The sequence below is a fragment of the Arachis hypogaea genome, chromosome 2, assembly GCF_003086295.3.
Source record: "Arachis hypogaea cultivar Tifrunner chromosome 2, arahy.Tifrunner.gnm2.J5K5, whole genome shotgun sequence".
NCBI classification, from domain to species: Eukaryota; Viridiplantae; Streptophyta; class Magnoliopsida; order Fabales; family Fabaceae; genus Arachis; species Arachis hypogaea.
The window spans coordinates 6,744,193-6,766,252 of record NC_092037.1 but is presented as its reverse complement, the minus strand read 5'-3'; the positions used below and the strand labels follow the sequence as shown (position 1 = coordinate 6,766,252).

Genomic DNA, 22,060 nt, shown 5'->3' with positions numbered 1-22,060 from the left:
GAAAGCATGATTAGTGGGAAGTCATTCCAAGTGTGCATGGTGTGGGTAATGGAATTTATTTTAATGATGGAACAACTAAGGTAGAATGCATGATCGAAAAGTAAGTTAACTGCATGAAAAGGTAAGTAACATTTGTTCATTAACAAGAGTACAATGCGATATGGAAAGGATTGCTAAGGCATTTGCAACAGCGGATAAGTTTACTGGAATCGTCACTTGGAAACGTCACAAGCGGCGGTCTCTGGGTGCAGGTCTGGTGCCTAGACCGTCCATCATGGGTTACTAGAACTGGCACCGTTGTCGGGATGATGTTGGAGCTGGTCGAGGTCGAATATACGTTCGCGGAGTGCATCGTTGGTGTCAGGGACATCGTTAAGCCTAGATTGCAGGGAACAAAGGTTTTGGGTCAAGTGGATGTATTTTGTCTTCCACGTCTCCAAGAGGTCATAGTTGTAATCGTCAACGAATGTGTCAAGAACCTTGGATAGGGCACGAAGGCATAGCCTAGCCGCATCCTCGTGACTTGTGTCGAAGTCGTAGGCGTATCTGCCAGACACTACTAAGGCATCTGTTGCTCCGGAGGGGACGACAGAGGCGAGGTGTCGATAACATCTCCGGTCATGTGAAGCTGTCTGCCTAATGACTCTGTATATTGGAGGAGGAATATCTAGTGAGTCACAAGCCTTTCTCACCCAGTCCCTCATGCTGACTGCCAACAAAGGCTCGCGAGCTGGCTCTTCAGGGACCACCTCGTTGGCTAAAGAGAAAGAATATGGGTTAGAAAGTAAAGGTAAGTAGGTGTACAGGAGTTGTTACGTTGAAAGAGAAACACGATGGATTAAGGTACTTACGATGGAGTGGTATTGGTGCCAGCTGGTGTCGCTCGAGGTTGTAACGTTTATGCAAAGCTCTCAATGCAACCATTTGGGAAGCACGGTAGTCGTCCGTAGCGACGGGTTCAGGTGCAAGATCGTTATCCAGCCGCCATTTTCCATGCTCACGATCGCCTCTACCAAAGTATATCAGCCATGCTTCATCCGCTTCGTCCATTGTATCGTAAGTCCTCCAGACGCTGTTGTCGTAGTCTTCAATCTGGACATGGATGTCTTCAATGGTGGTATATATGCCAGGTATCCATCCCTCGAAGACACAGTGATAGTATGGGGATAATCTAGAGTGAGTCCATTGAAGGGGTTGATGGATAAAAGGTTTTGGAAAAAGTCGTTGGTATAGTGTGGTTAAGTGGTAAGTGGTAAATGTTGCACTATTTTCGGGAAAAATGGGCGGGTTGGGATTCAAATTTCTCTTTTAGTTGGAGAAGATGTGAGGCTATGAAGGTGTGGAGTAAGTGGGAGGAGAAGTCCATGCGGATTTCTTGTGGTAGTTTCGGTTAGTCAGATAATTATAGCTATAAAAAGAAAGGTTGCATTTGGAACATAGGTAAGAATGGTTGTGATCTTCAAATCAGTTGCATAAGGAACATAGGTAAAATTTTAAATTTATTAGTAACAGAGCAATATTGTCCATCATGGACATTAAAGGGAGTGATGAGTCTCATCATAGAAATAGCCAATGCAAGGAAAGATAATCAGATGGATTAGATGAGATTAATATGAATAAGAGAAAACAAAATTCAGAATCAACGGTTGAGGATATCCTCGTGATATGTTGCCAAATATGTCACTTCATGTCGACTGTGTAGAGAATGGCCCCTGCAGTCGTTCTTTCAAGTCACGCGGCGGTCAGACTATTGAAATGATGATTTTGGGTCTACTCCCTGCAGGAACTAGTTTGCGAGAAAAGGCGTTTCTCACCATCCTTTTAGTTTACAAGAGTAATAGAAGGAAGTGGAAATGATAATTAACTTGAACAAAAGAGATTATATAGCTAATACTTGAGATAGACTTGAATTGTCTAAATTATTTAGCCTACAGTATCAACATTAATTGTGGAGGAAAAGTTTCCAAACAAATTTAAAAAATTAGTATTTTCTGAAACCGAATCTTATGTCTTGATTTTTTGAAACTCTTTTTTCTTTTTAATATATGGGTAAGTTTACATATTGTGTCGACAAGGTTGTAAATTTTGTTGATTTTCACCTACTCAATTAACTGATTTAAATTAATGTACTTGGTTGATTTTCGGGTTGTCTGGACTTTAAGATGATTAAAATTAGAAGAAAGGTTTAATTTATAATTCTTTAAAAGTCATCGGATTAATGTATAGTGAAAAAAATTAGAAATTTTAATTTAAAATTAATATGAGTACATTAATATTCCATTATAAAGTTAGTAACCTTGAATAGTTAATTTTTTTAAATATCGAATAAACATAAATAATCATTTGAGAACAAAATTACCACTACGTTTATTTTTATGAAATTAAAGGAAATCATTCATTTAGATAACAAGTGCAGAATTTTTAAGTTTGCCTAAATGATAAGTTAAATTTTCATATTATGTGAGTTAAATACTGAATAAAAACATATAGTAAATTTTTTGCATCTAAAAATAGTATTTTATTAATTTTAGAATTTTTTAGATGCATAACTTATAGTGAGTATAGAATTGTTTAGGATGGATTGAATTAGGTACTTATTTTTATTGAAAGTACGAATTCAAAAATATTATATTTAATTCTCAATAGTGAATTTCTCATTGAATTTTTGTATATTCAAAAATTTTTCGAAGAAATTAGGTAATTTGTAGGTATGTAAATTTTTGTAAAAATTTAATTAAATATAGTATCTATGATTTGAATCTCATTTATCCAAATCATAAATAATAACGACTAACTTAATTCATAATTCTTGTCATAAAATGTTGCTTATGTAACGACTTAGTTATTTAATAATTGAATTTTTTCTTTAAAGAAACCTATCAATATTTTTTGATTGTTACATTGATTTTGTTTTACAAATATGTTTATGTTATACTATTAATTTTTCGATGTCAATATGTATTATTTTAACATTTACTTAAAATTCTTAATACTGTGTAGTACAATTTTTATATATTGATATCAAAAAATAATCTTATCAACATTTTTTATTTACTATTAGAATAATATATACGTATATTAGAAAATTAATTTAAAAATATACTAAATTTTATTAATATTATTATTACTAATATAATTATCATAATTTTTACTAGCCCTTGATGCTTTTTTTTATTATTATTATTATTATTATTATTATTATTATTATTATTAAGGATAGACATACTAGGTTTTATATACCACACACATGAACCTTGGCCTTGATATGGTAGTGTTTGTCTGCATTAAAAGAAAAAAACAAATCCAAAATGACCAAAGGGATGGTCCATGCAAGTCAAAGTAAAAATAAAACAAGTTTATTTGACTTGTTTCAAGTTGCTACAAGGACTGAGTAATACTCTCCCCATTTAGAGGGCAATCGAAGAACAATGTGAGTTGTAACATCAGATGACACGTGTTGATAATATAGAGGGTACTATCATCATTTGAACCTGCGATTTGCAGTTTTAAAAACTTCTTAATGGACAAGTAAGGGTAGCTACTTTCCCCAAATTACCTTTTGAATACACACTACGTACACTCGTCCATTCTTCTCCATAGCCCTAATACAAATAGAGTTGGTTTCGTTACGATTTTCCTACCGTCATCTTAGTTTCTTGTTCACATAGAGTACTTGTCCAGTAACCTTCTAACAACGAATCATGGAAGGAATGGAATGCTTTCCACCCGACTCACAGGATTATATTCCAGCAGAAGCGTATGCACACTACTTTAGTTTCTTTTGTGATCACTTTATTGTGAAAAGGTGGTTACCTGTGGCTTGCTTACGGAATAATACCATGTTTTATGTTGCAGGAACGATTCATTGCTGAGCATAAGTGCTACGTCACCGCTCGACGCACATGAATATGGAGGATCACAAATGAACCTGGAGCTCACAATCGACGTCGTGAGTCCCTTCTCCCTCATCTTTTGTGAAGTAGGAAGAAGATACTCAATATCTTGTTTCCTTAGCAGAGAATATGAATGGTGACGGGAATTTAATTTACTCAAAAAATTTTCGGATATTCCGCAGGGACAGACACTGGTTGACCTGGTGGCAGATCCTCCAACCAAGTTGCCAACCGAAGCTGATGAAACCGCAATGGAGCGCCGACTGAGGGAGTTGATTCAAGTAAGCACCTTCTTCTTACTTGAATTACTTGTAGAAGTATGCATGGTAGTGTGGGTGCACTACGGTATGCCGCAATGCTTAATGTAGCCATGAAGTATGCCTTAGAGTTTTGAGATGTGGAAAATAACTTGAAGTGTAGCCCTGCTCGTTTCTAGTTCCTTGTACTATTTATACATATGTTTCTTAGGATTTATCCCTTTTATACCTGACATGTGTACTGCGTTGTACGGGACAGTCAACAGAGGAGAAGTTGCGCGAGCTAGATGGTCGCATGCAGGAGATAGAGAAGAAGGCAACTTTTGCGGAAGGTGTTCTTCTACAGATTTTGCAGAACACCCAACGTGACAAGGAAGACCACCATTCGATTGTGATGGTACCCAAACCAGGTGGAGGCCCATATGAGTTCGGCAGCCGAACTGCTAGTCATAGTCATCCATGCCAGACATTGACAACACTAACCCAGCTGAGGTCATCAACAGAGAAGGGTAAGGGTCCTGAAAACAACCCCAAGAGTCTCCATAAGAGTCCATCAAAGGAGCGCTCCATCTTTGAACTTTTCGTGCCCGACTCCCCTACAGATGAGCCTGACTTGGTCATCGATGAGGCTCGGTCGACACCGCGCCGGTGCACCACTTTCCCTGTGATGGCTCCACCCCTAGCGGATGTGGGATATTGGTCGGTTGGAATACCGAAGTTGTTCAGCAATATATCGTCAATGAAGACTCCCACCACTCCGTCGAACAAGGTACGTCAATTTGCAATTTCCTAGCCTATTCAAAAACAGTACTTCTGTTTGTCCTGGTTAGATGACTTATACGCATTTTGTGTTATACAGGACATGATCGACCAGGCTATGTGGAACCAGGTCGAGCCGACGACTGGGCTCGTGGGACTGTATGCCTCAGGACCATCGGATGGCAAACCAAATAAGTTAGCCAAAACAGAGCAGACTACATCGACCACCCTGGACGGGTCTCTGCTGACAGTACCGAATCTGACCCGGAGTGGGAAGCCGGGGAGTAGACGGCCTCTCTTGCGACGGCCTGGTCCTCACCACCGTGGCCCCTCTGGAAACTCCCAGCAGTTTGTTGTACCGGCTGTCCCCATGGTAGCTTTTTTCCAACTTTTTCTGCCCATTGTTTATTAACATGTGAAGACTTATAAAGTACGGGACTTTTACCATAATGTCTCTTTATTGACGCAGAGCCATGACATGCAATTCAGACCAACTTTGGACATAGGACTCTCTATCGAGCAGTCCAAGCTTGCTGCCTATGTCTTTGCCAAGGTTACCGACGACGCAAAATATAGGTTAGTTATGTCCTTTTAGTTATGTTTCAGTTGATGTTGCTACATATATACAACCCAACGCTTTGGAATATCTTACCCGATCATGTTAAAGTGCAGTGAGGTACTCTTCCACTTTGCTGAATTTGAAATTCCGCGGGAAATGTTCTTCTCTCTCATCCCGCCATGGACTTCACACACTGATGTAAGTTGTCATAGCCACAACTATAAACCAACAACGACTAGTTTACGAATTTGCATTTCCTGTATGTCATGAGAGTGAGGATTATTTACGTTCCTTGACTTTGTTACGTGAACACTTAAATGTAGATTATCAATGCTTGCTGTATGCTTGCATCCATGAGATGCTCCAAAAGCATAGCACCACGTGTGTGGTTCTTTCCGTCTCATTTTGCAGCTGATGTCTTGCGCGAGATTGCCATAAAGCAACCACAAAACAAATATGAGTACAGGTGGATGCCAGAGACCAGCCAACTTGATCATGTAAGAAGTCCACGATATAACCATTACAAGAGGAAAACTTGCTGTTGCACGTCATCCATAATTTTAAAAGAAAGGCTTAGCTGCACCATCTGATGTATCTAAAAAACCCTTTCTCAGGTCTTTGTCCCAGTGCTGGAGCCTGCTGATGGGTGGTATCTAATGCTTTTAGATATTAAGGCATTGAAGGTGTATGTGCTGGACGTTTGCCGTGACAATGAGAGCATAGTCCGGCGCGAGACCTACATGACACGGATTGTAACTTGCAAACCAATTAAGTTATTCTTTTTCACTAAGCCTTTCGATCCTTACCCACTAACATATGTAATTCGTCCTTGTGTTGCAGTGACGCACTTTAGGCAAACTGTTCATGACGGAGAGGAATGTTGTGCACTTCAAGCATGGCTCTTGCGATCCCTCTACATGGGGAAATTTTAACTATCCCAAGGACATCCCCAGCGAGCTAGGAAGGTTAGCAGAAATCTTTTTTTTTTTGAAATCATCGGTTTATTGTGCATAATTTAGTTTTTGAACAACTGAAGCTAGCTAGTCATTCTTCAAATTAATCACCTTTATTTTTATGACCCTAATCATCGCTCTAGTGAGGAAACTGCTGTTTGGTGCTTGTACTGGCTGCAGCAGGAAGGAGGATTTTCCACAAAGATTTTAGTCCTCCGGTAAGCTTCTGCCAATTATTGATTATGCTACACCTTTTGCTCATAATCTATTACATAGAATTTACATATACCTTACAACACAATGATAGTAACAATGCTTTGTGTTGACTTGGACTCATGCAGGCGAGCACACTTGCAGTTAGAATGAGAACAGCCGCATATCTCATCCAATCTGAAGAGAATCATTTTCGAGGACTCGTGGAAGCAAAGGCAGAGCACCTATGGCGTGACATCACGGCCAACAAAGACTAGGATCCCACAATTATCCACATGCCATAAGCTCCTAGAGTATTGAAGTCTCTTTTGTGAATTCTAGATACGTATCTAATGGTGGGGGCAGCCTCTATGTCCATGGCGACCTGCCTTGAAGAACTTGTTTGCCCTATAGTATTATAACTAATTAAAACTTTGTACCTACTGCGTAGCAGGGTAATCTTAGTTGTAGATTAAGGAGCAATGGTGTGTCTTAAGGTGGTGTATTAGAAACTAATGTTACTTACTAAGCTTACGATCTGCAGGGTGCAACTATAATAGGGCCATGCATGCTTTGGCCGGATGGCCCAGTTGTAGTTGTCCTCTTCAATGTGGCCGAAAAGCTCCACAACCTTTATATATATTGATGCATGCTAGTTATTATTAGTTAAGATATTGTCATGCAAGTTTTAATATGATTTCCTAATCCTATTAAGTAAAGTAAATTAAATAAACAAAATAATCGTAGAAACTAATAGTAGTAAAAAATTATAGCATACTAAAAAAGAGTACTTAGAGTACTACAAATATACAACATAAAAAATAGCATAAAAGATTTTTTAATTTATTTCAATCCCTATGACCAACATAACTATTTTTTGTTAATATGTATTCATAGTACTAAGTAAAATTTATTGTCTTATTTTTTATTAAAAAACGAGATTGCCAAATTTTACATATAATTTATATTTTAGTATATAAATAATAATTTTCTTATAAAGTTAACTAAAAAGTTTTACTCAAATATCTAAATTAAAATGATCAGCTAATATACAAATATCCAAATACACACTGACACTTCGACTTAATCTACCCCATTACTAACAAATGCAGCTGATGAGATTGATGGCCCATTCGAAACTTGTTCATATTAGCCGATTCTATGATTTATGCCGATTCTATGATTTATTTTTTTTATTTCAAAGTTGTTTTCAAAATTATAATGTCAGATAACAATTTCAGTTGATTTCGATTTCCACCTTTATTCTATACATTTCATAGTTATCCATGGTTGACTATACACCTATAGGCAACTATAGTTTCCATCTCAATCGAAAAATAAAAACATGCAGCAAATACTTCTTTCATAAAGAAAATGTGTTTTTTTGGGAAATAAGAAAAATATCTCCCTGAAAATAACAACACCTACATAATACGGTTCTTTCATCATTGGGTTGAATTTTGAAAGTGTCAAATACTGATAAAAAGGATAGATTAAACACTTTATACCGAGTTATACATACTTTAGCAATCCATTACACCTTCAGTAATTTCACATGAATGATCTTCGCTGGCCTATTTTATCAATGGTCCAGAATGACTAACAGTACCACCCTAAGCACACTTACTCATTACAAGTCCTAGAAAGGCCAATTTTTTCACTCAACTACATCACACATGCATGTAAGGCATGGAATTACTTTGGGGAACACCCACCTACAGCTGCTCGAAAATCTGAAGTGTCCGCCGCTGATGGACGATAGCAATCCTGCACCCCTATATTCTTGACAGGAGGAAATTCAGCCTGCAAATGGAACAAAGCATTATGTCAACTCAACTAGTGTCATGTAATTAATCTAAAGTGACCTTACTACTTACACGCGCCGCAGACTGTGACACCATTTGCGGCACCTCATACTGGCTGTTTGGCACCGACATGTTCGCCCGATTTGGGCATTGAGTTCGACGATGTCCGACTACCCCACACGTGCTACACTTTCTACGCTTCACTCCCCTTGCCCCAACCTGTACATTACCACGCCCGGTGCCCTTGGTACGAACCCCAATCGGATCTAGTACTCTACCATTGTTGCCGCCACCACCAACGCCGACACTATTCCCCGAATCATTCATACTTTCAAGATTAGTTGCTTCCTGAACTATCTGCTCTGTATACAACTTGAATAAGTCGTCGTTGTTACAAATAAGCCGAGCCAAACGCTTGCAGTGCTGCAAAAATGTTTCCATCCGCATCCTGTACAGGGCAGCAATATCGACCATTTTATCCCCAGCAATATCATCATACAAACCGAACTTGGCTGACTTAGTCCACCTCTCTAAGACCAAGGTGTCTGGAAGAGAACCCACGTCTAACCGAACCAAAACTGAGAGTATATGCACACAAGGTAGCCCAAACGATTCCATTCTTTGGCAACTGCATGTATATTTATCCGACGCCAACACATGCATAACATTCCACTTTCTTCCCGGTCGCATATACTTCTGGGTCACATAAATAGTACTGCCCTCACACGGCTGGCTTTCCACAACGGTTATCCGAACACACCTTTTCAAGGATTCACGGAACCTTGAAAATATCTCTCGGGTATACTTCATTGCTCCGGATTTCTCAAGTTCCGGAAACTGAGTCTGCAGTACGGGGGTCCCATACGAGGACCGAAAGTCCATCTCATCCTCGTTATCTCTGAGGAACTCAACACAACGCTGGAAGTTCGTCACAAAGTTGAGTATCCCATACCTCCTCTCCACAAACCTGCCTAGCTTTGCATGCAGCGATTCACATCGCGATGTCGTCCTAATGCCGGCAAAGAACCTACCACGTATGTATGCAGTTGCCCAATATAATTTATTCCTGTATGTATCCTGAACCCACTCTACATCTCGAACTCCACACTCATCCAACATTGCCTCCCAATGCTGTTCAAACTCTTCTATCTCAATATCAGCAAGCATACAATATCTAAATAACGTTGTAAACCGCGGTAAGCACACATTTGTTGTGGCATTTTTTAGTAGATGCCATGCACAAAGCCTGTGGTGAGCTTCCGGAAAAACTTCATTAATTGCCATTCGCATAGAACGATCTCCGTCTGTTATTACTGCCTTGGGTGCCTTCCCCTCCATGCATTCCAACAACTTTTGCAACACCCAAACATAAGTTGCTTGGGTTTCACAAGAGACCATGGCAGCCCCAAAGACGCACGTCTGGTTGTGATGGTTCACCCCAGAGAAAATAATGACCGGTAGATTGTATTTGTTGCGCCCGTACGTTGCATCAAACGCAAGGACATCACCAAAAATTTTATAATCATCCTGACTCCTCCCGTCACACCAAAACAGGTCACACATATGCTGATCTGCACTCACCTGACACCTCCAAAAGAGTTTCTCATCCGCCTTCGCACCTGCCTCAAAGTACCTTATCGTTGCATTGACATCTCCCTTCCTCATGCCTCGTTGGCGCCTCACTTCGTTGTACATATCTCTCTTTGTGAATGGGATATGATCAAAGCCACCAGCCTGTGCTGCAAGCGACTCATATATTTTAGGAACCGAAATCCCAACTTGCCGTAAGCTATCCATGTGGGCTACGTCCACATCCGACATCTTCCTATGTGGAGGCAAGTATTCCACCAACTTCGGAGGGAGGAGCTCGTGATTGTGGTCATCTACAAATCTTGACACATACCATTTACCCATCTGACCATTTTGCTTGATATGCATCTCTGCCATGCACCCACATCGCGTAACCACCTTGTGCTCTCTCTTTCTTCCTTCCAACTCCACCCACTTCTTTTGCCTAAACCCTTCTCTGTTGCACAAATATGTGTATCGCACGATGTCCCCATTCTTATTTCTTAACTTCTTACCAACACGCATAGCAAAACCCTTGCCTCGGCTATACTGTTCGTAGAAACGAGCAGCCTCATCAGGAGAGTTAAACAACATCTCCATCACCTCCTCCGGCCTTGTTAAACCACTGTCACGTACATTATTGCCCAGGTCACCATCACCATCTAAATATTCTATTCCAAACGCCGCCTCATCCATGCCAATGTCCAGTGATGTTTCCTGCATGGGCGGAGATACACTAATTAATTAGGGGCCATAATTCAAGTGACCAAATAATTTCTTATAATTGATGATGTCCTCATCAAGAAGTGCAAATTATATTACAATCTATGATCCTTATGAAATATAAAATTAATGTTTCAACTCAAACTAAGATATTTAAATATTTAAATATAAAATCATATTTAAATATTTAAATAACAAAAACAAAAGACTAGACAAAACAACCTATAATTACATACACACATAACAAATACTATTAAATTCAGTAACTGATCAAACACAAACAAAAAAATATATAAATGCCATCAATCCATACTCACAGAAAATTAATTTTATTTTACTTAATTCAACAAAAAAGTAACAATTAGAGTTACTTTGGCTTCATCGGCAACAGTAAAAGTGCTTTGTTCAGTACATGAATGCATCAGAAAATCAACAAAAATTCCCATAATCAGCAACTTTTCCCATAATTTCGCTTTCTGAATCAGCAATTAGTGACTAAGCTACACATAACGCGGATACGCGGATATAATGTCATGTTTCAAACTTCCAACTAGCAAGTGGATCAAAGTCATAAAGTTCTGTTTTGAAGGTTTATACTGTGTATGGAAGTAGGATGATAAAATGGGAATTTGAAGAATTGAAGGCAAGTTTGGTGCATTATAGAAAAGCATGTGTCACTCTCAATAACAGAATAAGAGATGAGGTCAAGGCTACATATACTAATACAAAACATGGATTTAACAAATTCAAGAGGCCATCAAGAAGGTTGAGCTTATTTTGAGGCCCTTAATTAGTGCACAGGTTTAGCCTTTCTGCTAAAAATTTGATTAGTCATTGTCTAGTGTCTACACTGATTAGTTTCCCATTCCATTAAGATTCAGACACAATGGAAGACATGAATACGTGGGTCTTAGAGTCTTGTTGCTTCCTGAACTAGCCATTATTGTAGATATTCAGGAGGCATTGGAATTACATTCTTAATCTTCATATTCAGTTCAGCCTCAAATTTTTAGTTAAGCTAGGCCCTCTTAATAAATGTTGCAAAATCTATTTCTAATACAATGTTGTTATATATAAGTGCCATAATTAAACTTCCAAGTTTTATGAATTTTATTTTGAGTTGGTCAAAAATATTTTTTCTCAATTTCTTCATTTAAAAGTCATTGATATTCCAACAGGTATTCATGTATTATTAACTTGGAAGACAAGACTTACTTTCATTTTAAAGAGGGAAAAAAAAAAGAAACAAATACTATTCCTAAAGTTTCATGACTTTTATTTGATTGGTTTATTATTTGCCTGCTACTTAAGTTTCATGCCCAAACCGAAATTGCAAGCTCATTACACTTGCGATGACAACGAAAGGGTGCTTCTTAGAACCAATCTCTGTTCCCCTTTTTTCTCTTAACAATAATTCACAAAATTAATTAGCTTATTATCATATTTGGCTAATTAGCAGGTTGTGTTTATAACTTTATCTATTTGTCACATGACTCAGGTACCTTAGCTATGTAACACTTTAACAATCCACGTGAAATAAGTTTTAGAATTTTAATTTGTAACTCATACAAGAAGCACCACACGATTCATGCATCTTCAAACCAAGAAATACTGTTACGACTTCATACATCCTTAAAGTCAATGGGCAAGGTCACCAAATTGGGCATAGAAACAAAATCTACAACCTTTACCTCAATTTCGAATTTGTTGATAATTCTAACTTCTCATAGTTATCAACCATCAAAGTATCTAACCCAGGAAAATGTTCAATACCAAGTTGCAGAGACCTAAGACTACTATAACCAGAAAATCTTAAAAAAGAAATAGAAAAATAGATGCCACTGAAGAAGCATAAGAAATACAAAAATAGATGCCACTGAAGAAGCATCAGCCTACCGGAGAGATGACGATCACAGAGTCGCCTCGCAGTGAGATTAAGCAAACCAAATGATTCCAAGTCACAACAAAAAAAATTCAAAATCTACCTAACAAAAATCATGTACAACGTTAAGTAAATAACCAAACTAAATGATTCCTAGTCACAGATTATGATAACTTAGAATATAACATCACAAAGCTTATGAACATTGTAACGAAGACACCATTACCAATAGTAACTAAAATATGAAAACAAAAATTTCAGAACCAGTAATCCCAAAAATGAAAATACCAATACTCTTTCTAGATTACACAATTAAAAAATAATTACAAAATGGAGAAAACGAGAAGACCTACCTCACGCACGGGAGGGAAGCACGAACAGAAGAGACGGTTACTGCGCACGGTGGCGCTGACAGAGGCACGGTGAACACAGTGAGAGCGCCCTCCAACAGATGAGACGACCTCACGCTCCTGCGACGGTGCCGGACTTTCACACGCGACGGGACTGTGGGGTTGATGTGGCTACGGTGGTTGACGTGACTGCCGGCGGCAGGTCTGTGTCGCCGACTAGTTAGGGCTTCAATTGTTAATTCCTTTCAGTTTCACCCAGGATAAAGGTTGGAGTGTGAATGCCCATTACCCAACAAAACTCTCCAAGCCGAAGCCCTCACGCCATTCTATTTCAGCCATGGCTTTTTTGCCATTCTAAGCAGGACAATTACGATATTTCACTTACTTTGCCAGGGATAATTTTGTCTATTCAACCTTCACTATAAGACAAAATTCTCATTGCCTACCTATTCGTACACAGTATACCATATGCCTCTTTTTTAGATTGCCATACCTGATAACTTTCCAAAATTATAATCAATCATGCTAGGTAATCAATTAGAGTATCGGTCAATAACAGTCAACTATTAGTTAGGCTACAAGCCTACAAACAAGAACAAAAATAATTTAAAATAATGAAAAAAATATTTAAAATCTAATAAAAAAAATATATTTAAAACTAATTAAAAAAACATTTAAAATCATTATAAAAGAAATATCTAAAATTTAAACAAAATATGTAAAATGTAACAAAAAAAATTCAAAACCAATGTAACAATATATCTAAAATCTAATAAAAAATCCAAAATCTGAACACAATAAAATTTTTTTAATTATGGTAAAAAAATTACATCACTTTTAGACGGTTGTTATACTTGAATTTTAGATGTTTAAGTTTTAGAAGTTTCAAATACTTTTTTTTTGAGAATGTACAATAAAAAATAAATAAAATAAAATTATTAAAAAAGAAGAATGATTTCGGATATTTTTTATACTTGAATTTCGGATACTTAAATTTTAGAGGTTTCAAATATTTTTCTAAAAATAAATTAAAAAAGTAAATAAAAGCAAATTATTAAAAACGAAGGCATCATTTCATGAATGTTTCTTATTCTTAGATTTGAGATGTTTAAATTTTAGAAATTTCAGATTTTTTTTTAAAATATACATTAAAAAATAAATAAAAACAAATAATAAATCTGAATTTCGTATGTTTATATTTTTGAGGTTTAAGATTTTTTTATTATGTTAAATTTTTCGTTTTGAATAACTAACATATATACTTAACCTTTTAATGATAAAATCGAGCAGACTTGACCTATTTCCATCGATGACTCTAACAACCGAGTAGCTAACTAAAGATGCTATTCTGGTTGAGAAACTTTGAATGAAAACTGAAAAGTGATAATAAATCTTGAACAAGAAAAAATAAAACACGATATTCAGAAGAAAGAAACTCTAACAGAGCAAAAACTAACAAATCTAAAATGCTGATTCCCCTTGTGTCAATTCTCTGTCTTAGCTTTAGTCTAGAGAAGCTTTACTACTCTAGGGTTGAGAGATTGGGTTGTAGAATTTAAACTTTTGTGGCCCAAATCACATGATAATTAAAAAGAATTGACACTAATGCAACTTCAAAGTACACACAAAAAATATATAAAAAAATGTGTTATCAATTATCATGCATCACCACCAAATATATTATAAAGTTTGTACGTTTATTTTTATGTTTGCGTCTCTTTATATATTTGCCGTATAGTTATATGTGTTGGCCATACTCTTGATATGCTCTTTTTGGTTTTGAATATATGCCATATTGCCATTAACTTTTTTTATGAATAAAATATTATATCATTTGTTAAAAAAATAATTAACTAAGAATATTTCTAATGTTTTCTAATTTTATTTTATTTTGAATCTTATAAGAATACTTATAAGACCATATGTTATAAATAATAATTTAAAATTAAAAATAAAATTTGTTCTTCCAATATTTTGTATTAGTTTAATTAAAATTTTATATTATTTTAAATTATTTTATTAATATAATTATATAAATGGTAAAATTTTATTATTTTCTATTAAAGTAATACTGTATCTCTAAAGTGATATGATTTTATTTCATAAATTAATTTTAATAGAGATTTTAATTTTAAATTAATTTATTTTTTAAAAATATTAAAAATATACTCTAAAAATATTCTGTTGGAGATATTTGTAGTACTTTAATTAAAAATGAAAAAGTAGAAAGATTGTACGGAAAAGGTAGAAATTTTTGAAGTTTTTATTGATTATTAAATGTTAAAAATTCAACTTCTCTATAAAATTTTTCTATATTATCCTTAAAAAAAAAACAAAAACAAACCTTAAAATCTAAAAGGACTTTATTCCATATGAAGTGGAGTACTACTGGCCATTATTCCAACTTAGCCCCTCGAAAATATAATTCCATCAAACTCAATTATTCATCTTTGGAACATGTTCCACTTCCATCCTTCTTCTGCAATATATACTATGTGGAGGACAAATCATTAAAAATGTATTTGAATTATTTTAACATCGATAAAAATATTTTTGAATTTTATTATTAATAAAAATATTTTTAAATTATTTAAATACACGATAATTAAATACGTATTTATAAAAAATATTTTAAAAATTGAATTTTGATATAATTTTTTACGGTATGATTAAAAAAATAAAATATTTTTATTTTTAAAATTTGATAATTTTTCACTAAATATATATTTTTTTATGATTTTTTGTCAACAACCAATAATACTTTTAAAATATAAAAAAATATAAAAATCACATTTTTATCCAATTTTTTGTGTATATTTTCTAAATAGTTATCTATATATTCTTAAAAAATTTTGGATCAAATACATAAACAGTTTTTCAAATAAAATAGTCGGTTGCTATTCATAAAAAAAATAGAGAAAATAACAAATAGGTCCTTAACCTTTTGATTCGCAGACATTTAAGTCTTCAACGATTTGAAAAATGCATTTAAGTCCCTAACTTTTTAAAAACCTAAACATATCAATCCCTCGTATTCACTTGGATCTGTCAGGCCCAATGAAAAAATTAAACGTGACTTCCGTTGAACCGACCTGGTTGATACGATTGTACACGTGAGATAGTTTTTAAAATGGAATAAATTAAACCAGAGATTGATGTGTCCAAATTTTAAAGAGATTAGTGACTTAAATATATTTTTAAATCCTTAGGGACTTAAATATTCGCAGACCAAAAAGTCAAGGATCGATTTGTCTTTTTCTAAAAAAAATAATATTCTATTTAACATTTTTGTCCCATTTTAAAATAATTTGATGATTTTTTTATTGATAATGTTAGAAACAAAATACTAAATTGGATAAAGGATGGTATATTATTGAGTGTATTCAAGTCGTCTATTCAAGTTGTATATTCAAGTTGTCTACTCAAATTGTTTGAAATGATATAATATAAAAGAGTATTTATAGGTACTAAGAGAATCGTAATAATAAAGATGTAATCTCCTATAATAAATATTCAGATATGCTAAATAATACTAATTGATCATAATTATTCTAATTATATTCTAACATCCCCCTCAAACTCAAGTGAAACTTATTTAAAACAATGAAAGAAAGAGAAAAAACTGCATAAATGGATAAAACGAGTGCAAACGAAACTGTCAGAAGGAAGTGCAGATGGAACAGCCGCTTGTCTAAAGAAAGCGCAGACGGAACTGCCGTTTGTCTGAAGGAAGCGCAGATGGAACTGCCGCTATCTGAAGGAAGCGCATACGGAACTGCCCTATCTGAGGGAAGTGCAGACGGAACTACTAGAAATAAACTCAGACGAAACTGCCATGAGAGAACACAAATGGAACTGTCACGAGAGAACGCAGACGAAACTGCCACGAGAGAACGTAGATGAAACTGCCACGAGAGAACGTAAACAGAATTACCGAAAGAGAGCGAGAATTATTTGATTTTTTCATAAGAATAGGTAAGCAGCGAATGACAATGGTGTTTGATCATTCGACTCGAAAAAAAATACAAGACAGAGAAAATAGGCTAGTCGGTGAGGTGAAAAGCATAAAAAGAGTGACAAAAGGGAAAGAAGAATGGTATAGAAGAAAAATGCAAAAACTACGGTAATTTTACCACAAAGAAAACAACATATCCTCTTCAAAGAGGATACTATGCCTCTGATACCATGTTAGAAACAAGAGACTAAACTGGAGAAAGGATGGTATATAATTGAGTGTATTCAAGTTGTCTATTCAAGTTGTATATTCAAGTTGTCTACTCAAATTGTTTGGAATGATACAATATAAAAGAGTATTTATAGGTACTAACGTAATAATAAAGATGTAATCTCCTATAATAAATATTTAGATATGCTAAATAATACTAATTGATCCTAATTATCCTAATTATATTCTAACATCCCCTTCAAACTCAAGTGACAATGAAACTTATTTAAAACAACTAAAGAAAGAGAAAAAACTGCATAAACAGATAAAACGGGTGCAAACAGAACTGCCAGAAGGAAGCGCAGAGGGAACTGCCGCTTGTCTGAAAGAAGCACATACGGAACTGCCGCTATCTGAGGGAAGTGCAGACGGAACTGCCACAAGGAAACACAGACGAAACGCAGACGGAACTGCCATGAGAGAACACAAATGAAACTGTCACGAGAGAACGCAGATGAAACTGCCACGAGAGAACGTAAACGAAACGGCCACGAGAGAACGTAAACGGAATTGTCGAAAGAGAGCGAAAACTATATGATTTTTTCATAAGAATAGGTAAGTAGCGGATGACAATGGTGTTTGATCATTCGACTCGAAAAAAACATAAAACAGAGAAAATAGGCTAGTCGGTGAGGGGAAAAAGCATAAAAGGAATGACAAAAGGGAAAGAAGAATGACATAGAAGAAAAAATGCAAAAACTACGGTGATTTCACCACAAAGAAAACAACCTATCCTCTTTAAGGAGGATACTATGGCTCTGATACCATGTTAGAAACAAGAGACTAAACTGGAGAAATGATGGTATATTATTGAGTGTATTCAAGTTGTCTATTCAAGTTGTATATTCAAGTTGTCTACTCAAATCGTTTGGAATGATACAATATAAAAGAGTATTTATAGGTACTAAGAAAATCGTAATAATAAAGATGTAATCTCCTATAATAAATATTCAGATATACTAAATAATATTAATTGATCCTAATTATCCTAATTATATTCTAACAGATAACAAAATTCAGAAGTATTTTTATCAACGTCAAAATAATTCAGATATATTTTTTTGTGGTTTATCCTTATGTGTAGAATAAACATTATAATGTTATTTAGTACTTTTTTTTCTATTGTATCTCTTGATCAAACAGACAAAAAAATTAATATGTTATCTTATAAATATGGCTTTCATTTAGAGATTTATTGTTAGTTAATAATAAATTATAAATTAATATATACACAAAGTATGATTCGAATTTTTAATATTTATTTATTTAAATAAATAAACTAATCACTGGATCAATTAAAATTGATATATTCTTTACTATTGCTAATAAGATGCAAAAGCACCCTAACTAGTTTTAATTAGAGACAAAGCGTTGTAGGATATCATAGTTTTAGAGGCATGATGATCAATTTAGGTTCATCTCACTATCACTCACAAAATCCTTTATTCATGGTAAGGATATCCGAATAATTAAGGTTCCTCTATATAGTTCAATGAACATCTTTTGACAAAGAGATAAAATGCCTAGAAAATTATAATGGAACATGACACCACTACCTACCAGTTCTAGTTCCCCATTAAGTTGTCCTATCTTAGGGAGAAGAAAAAAAATAAAAGAAAAAGTAAAAGTAAAAGGCATCTTATATATATATATTTGGGCATCATCAAAATACAATGACTTGTCACAATTTTGCTAAAAAGACTTCAAACTTAATTAATAAATTGAGTTTCCTTCACCTTTTTTCATTGAAAGGGGAAAAAACTCAAAAAAGGACCAAGGCATATGAAACTATATATATGGAAGTGTGGTACGGAAAAAAAAGTATAATTCCATTGATATAAAACTTTTTTACTTTATATAATTTTGATATGCATGTACCTAACAGCAAACTATATTATTTCAGATTAAATGGTCCACCATTTTTTCATTTAATAATTTACCAGTTTCTTAGTTGATGAATTAATTCTTATGCAAGCTAAGAGCCATATTCATCATCAATTGATGGATAAATATCTTGTATTGAAGCTCCCTTCAATATCAAAGTTAATGCAATGTGTCCACAGATTCCTTGGATTTTTGCATTAGACAAGAGAAAGACAATGATTGACAGGGTGTGACATAATGTATCATAATAATAAACCACATTGTGTAAATAATAAAATAAATAAAAAATTATATTAAGCAGATGTACACAAAAAATTAGTTACTAATTAGTTATTTTATAAAATATACATATTTAGAGTTTTTTAAATAAAATTATTATCCTACTATAAAAAAATTGATTATTTTAGAATAAAATTATTTAATTAAAAAAATATGTGAATAGATATGTATAAATGTAGTCACAAATATAAAATGACTGATTTTTTTTCTCGCATTGTTTTTAACAAATAAATAAATAAAAATCTACCTTATGTATTATTTAATTTGCATTTACTATATATATAAGCTAGAAAATTACACTTCAGAAGCTCCACTTTAAACAAAGTAGTACTAGTTAGTATTTACACTCATATCCAGCAATTAAAAGCAAAATGAAAGAGCTCAAATATATCTACATCAATATAATACATACATATATATATATGGATCCCTCTCTCTACAAAATTATTGCCAGCAGTGACTTCCATTTTTGACAAGGAAATTTTGATTTGATTAATTAACACATAATAATTATTATTAGAGTCTATATTTGAGTCTTTGCATTCTGAGGTCTTCAAGTATGAGACGAGTTTCTAAGCGTGCATCATTGCAACAATGGTGTGTCCTATTATTATAAGATGCAACCATTTGCTTTGTAGAATTTTCTAATTCTCTCAAATCATCCAAAACTATTTGTCTGTTCCTACACTCTACGCTGCAGAAACCTTGGTCACCCCTGCATCATAATAATAATTATAATAATAATTAACCATCCATCATGGATAGTGTCTAATCTTATAAACTCCTCACTTTTTCATGCTTTCATTGATGTGGGACTAATTTCATGCACTCCTCACACTTGCAACATTAACACATATATATTTTACTTATATATGTAAAATCAAATTAAAACAATCCATCATCCTTGGAGATTAAATAATTAATATTTTTTAAAAATGAATTATTTAAAATTAACTTCTAGAAATATATATTTTTAGAGTAATAATTAAAATATAATTAAAAGAAAAAAATTAAAGTTGAGTTAAGATCAGAGAAGAGGGCCTTATTATAGATATTTACCTGTACATGTAGATATCCTTGTCAGATCTAAGCTGCTTATTGCAAAGGTTACAAGTTTTAAGGAAGCAATAATCTTCTTGAGGTTGTTGAGGGCATGTTTGGATTTGATGATTATGATGATTATATGCTTTATTTCTCACTAAGAGTAGTGAAGATTTCACAAGAACATTGCTCTTTGATGATGAGCTTGTGAGAAGCCTCAAACCAACAACAACATCCATGCTATTATTATTATTCTTGTTATTGTGATTGTTCCTTTTTTCTTCTTCTTGTGTTTCCACCATGAAAGAACTCATGAACTTTGGTAGCATCTTGGAGAGGTTTTTTTTTTCTTTTTTTTTTTAAAGGAGAAGAAGGAGAAAGAATTAATGAAATGAATGAAAGAAAAGAAACAATGGTGGATATTTAAAAGGAAAAGCATGCCCCACGAAAGGGACAGCACCATTATTATTTTTTTTCCACCATAGTGTGTGTATAAATTAAAGTGTTACTAATTTTTTATTAACACGTGCTTCAATTGCATAATGCAAAATATAGTTTTTAAATCTCTTGTCTCTCAATGTTTCACTCATGCTTTTTCTATGGTCAAAAACGAAAAGTGCAAGAGTTAATTAAAATAAATACAAAAAATAATATCTGAAATCATTATTTTGGTCCTCAGAAGATTAATTAATACATAATTAGTTGAACGTATGATATGTTTTTGAGAAAAAAATATTAAGTGTACACAAAAAATTAATAATAAATGAACTATAATATATTTATATATTAATTTACTAATATTTATTATTTATTATATTATATTATATTATATTAAAATTGAGTTTTTAAATTTAATGATAGAGTTGATATAATATATTTTAAAAAATATTTTTTTAATTTATTAAATTTAATTAATTATTTTTTAATTTATTTCTTTTAATTTAATTAAGTATATACTAATTATTTGTATCGATTAATTAATTTAATTAATTTTTAAAAATATTTTTATTTAATTGGATTAGAATAAATATCAAATTATTTGATATTAGTGATCGAGCTGACATGAAAAGTTCTTAGAAGTATTTTTTAATTTATTTTTTAAATTTATTGAATTAAAATAATTATACTAATTATTTGTATCAATTAATTAATTTAATTAATTTTAGAGATATTTTTATTTAATTTGTTTGATTCATTTGAATTCATTAATTATAACTAATATATGTTATTTAATTTAATTCGAATATATGTTATTTGATTTAATTTATTGTTCATTCTATGTCTTATGCATCACCAGAATAAATGCCATTTTGTTTTATTTTATCCTTAATATTTAGTTTTAATTTTATCTTTAACGTTTTAATATATTTCAGTTATACAATTAAAATAAACAACATTAATTATAACTAATCAATTATATCAATTATTTGATTTAACTAAAATAATAATTAAATTATTTAATAAATAAAGAATAAAAAATAAAATAAATAAATTTAATTTAAATTATTTTCTTATTATTTTCAATATATATAAAATCAGAATATATTTTATATCTTTTTTCTCTTTCTAGCTCTCTTGTGCTTCAATTATAATTTTTGTAATTTTTATATTTTTTATTTTATTTATATTTATTTTGCTAAATTGTTTCCATAATTTTGTTTTATATTTTTTTATGTATTTTAATTAATA

At 33.3% G+C, this 22,060-nt stretch overlaps 1 protein-coding gene and 1 long non-coding RNA gene across 2 annotated transcripts; both read right to left on the bottom strand.

Moving 5' to 3' along the window:
- Window positions 1-8,071: 8,071 nt before the first annotated feature.
- Window positions 8,072-13,294, bottom strand: LOC112735319 (protein FAR1-RELATED SEQUENCE 5). The gene is made up of 3 exons (XM_025784871.3): window positions 12,946-13,294; window positions 8,491-10,704; window positions 8,072-8,416 (listed from the first exon to the last, which is right to left on the bottom strand). The coding sequence occupies exons 2-3, from the start codon at window positions 10,681-10,683 to the stop codon at window positions 8,309-8,311; spliced, it is 2,301 nt and encodes a 766-aa protein (XP_025640656.1). The 5' UTR covers window positions 10,684-10,704; window positions 12,946-13,294; the 3' UTR covers window positions 8,072-8,308.
- A 6,294-nt stretch (window positions 13,295-19,588) lies between these two features.
- On the bottom strand, window positions 19,589-20,767 carry LOC112735310 (uncharacterized). Its single transcript, XR_011870738.1, has 2 exons — window positions 20,390-20,767; window positions 19,589-20,045 (listed from the first exon to the last, which is right to left on the bottom strand). It is a non-coding gene; the product is annotated as an uncharacterized lncRNA (long non-coding RNA).
- Window positions 20,768-22,060: the final 1,293 nt, after the last annotated feature.

Excerpts from the sequence above, each read along its gene's own strand:
- LOC112735319 (XM_025784871.3), bottom strand. The coding sequence starts at position 10,683 with ATGGATGAGGCGGCGTTTGGAATAGAATATTTAGATGGTGATGGTGAC. Across the intron at positions 8,417-8,490 it reads TGTCACAGTCTGCGGCGCGT|GCTGAATTTCCTCCTGTCAA; the intron begins GTAAGTAGTAAG and ends TTCCATTTGCAG.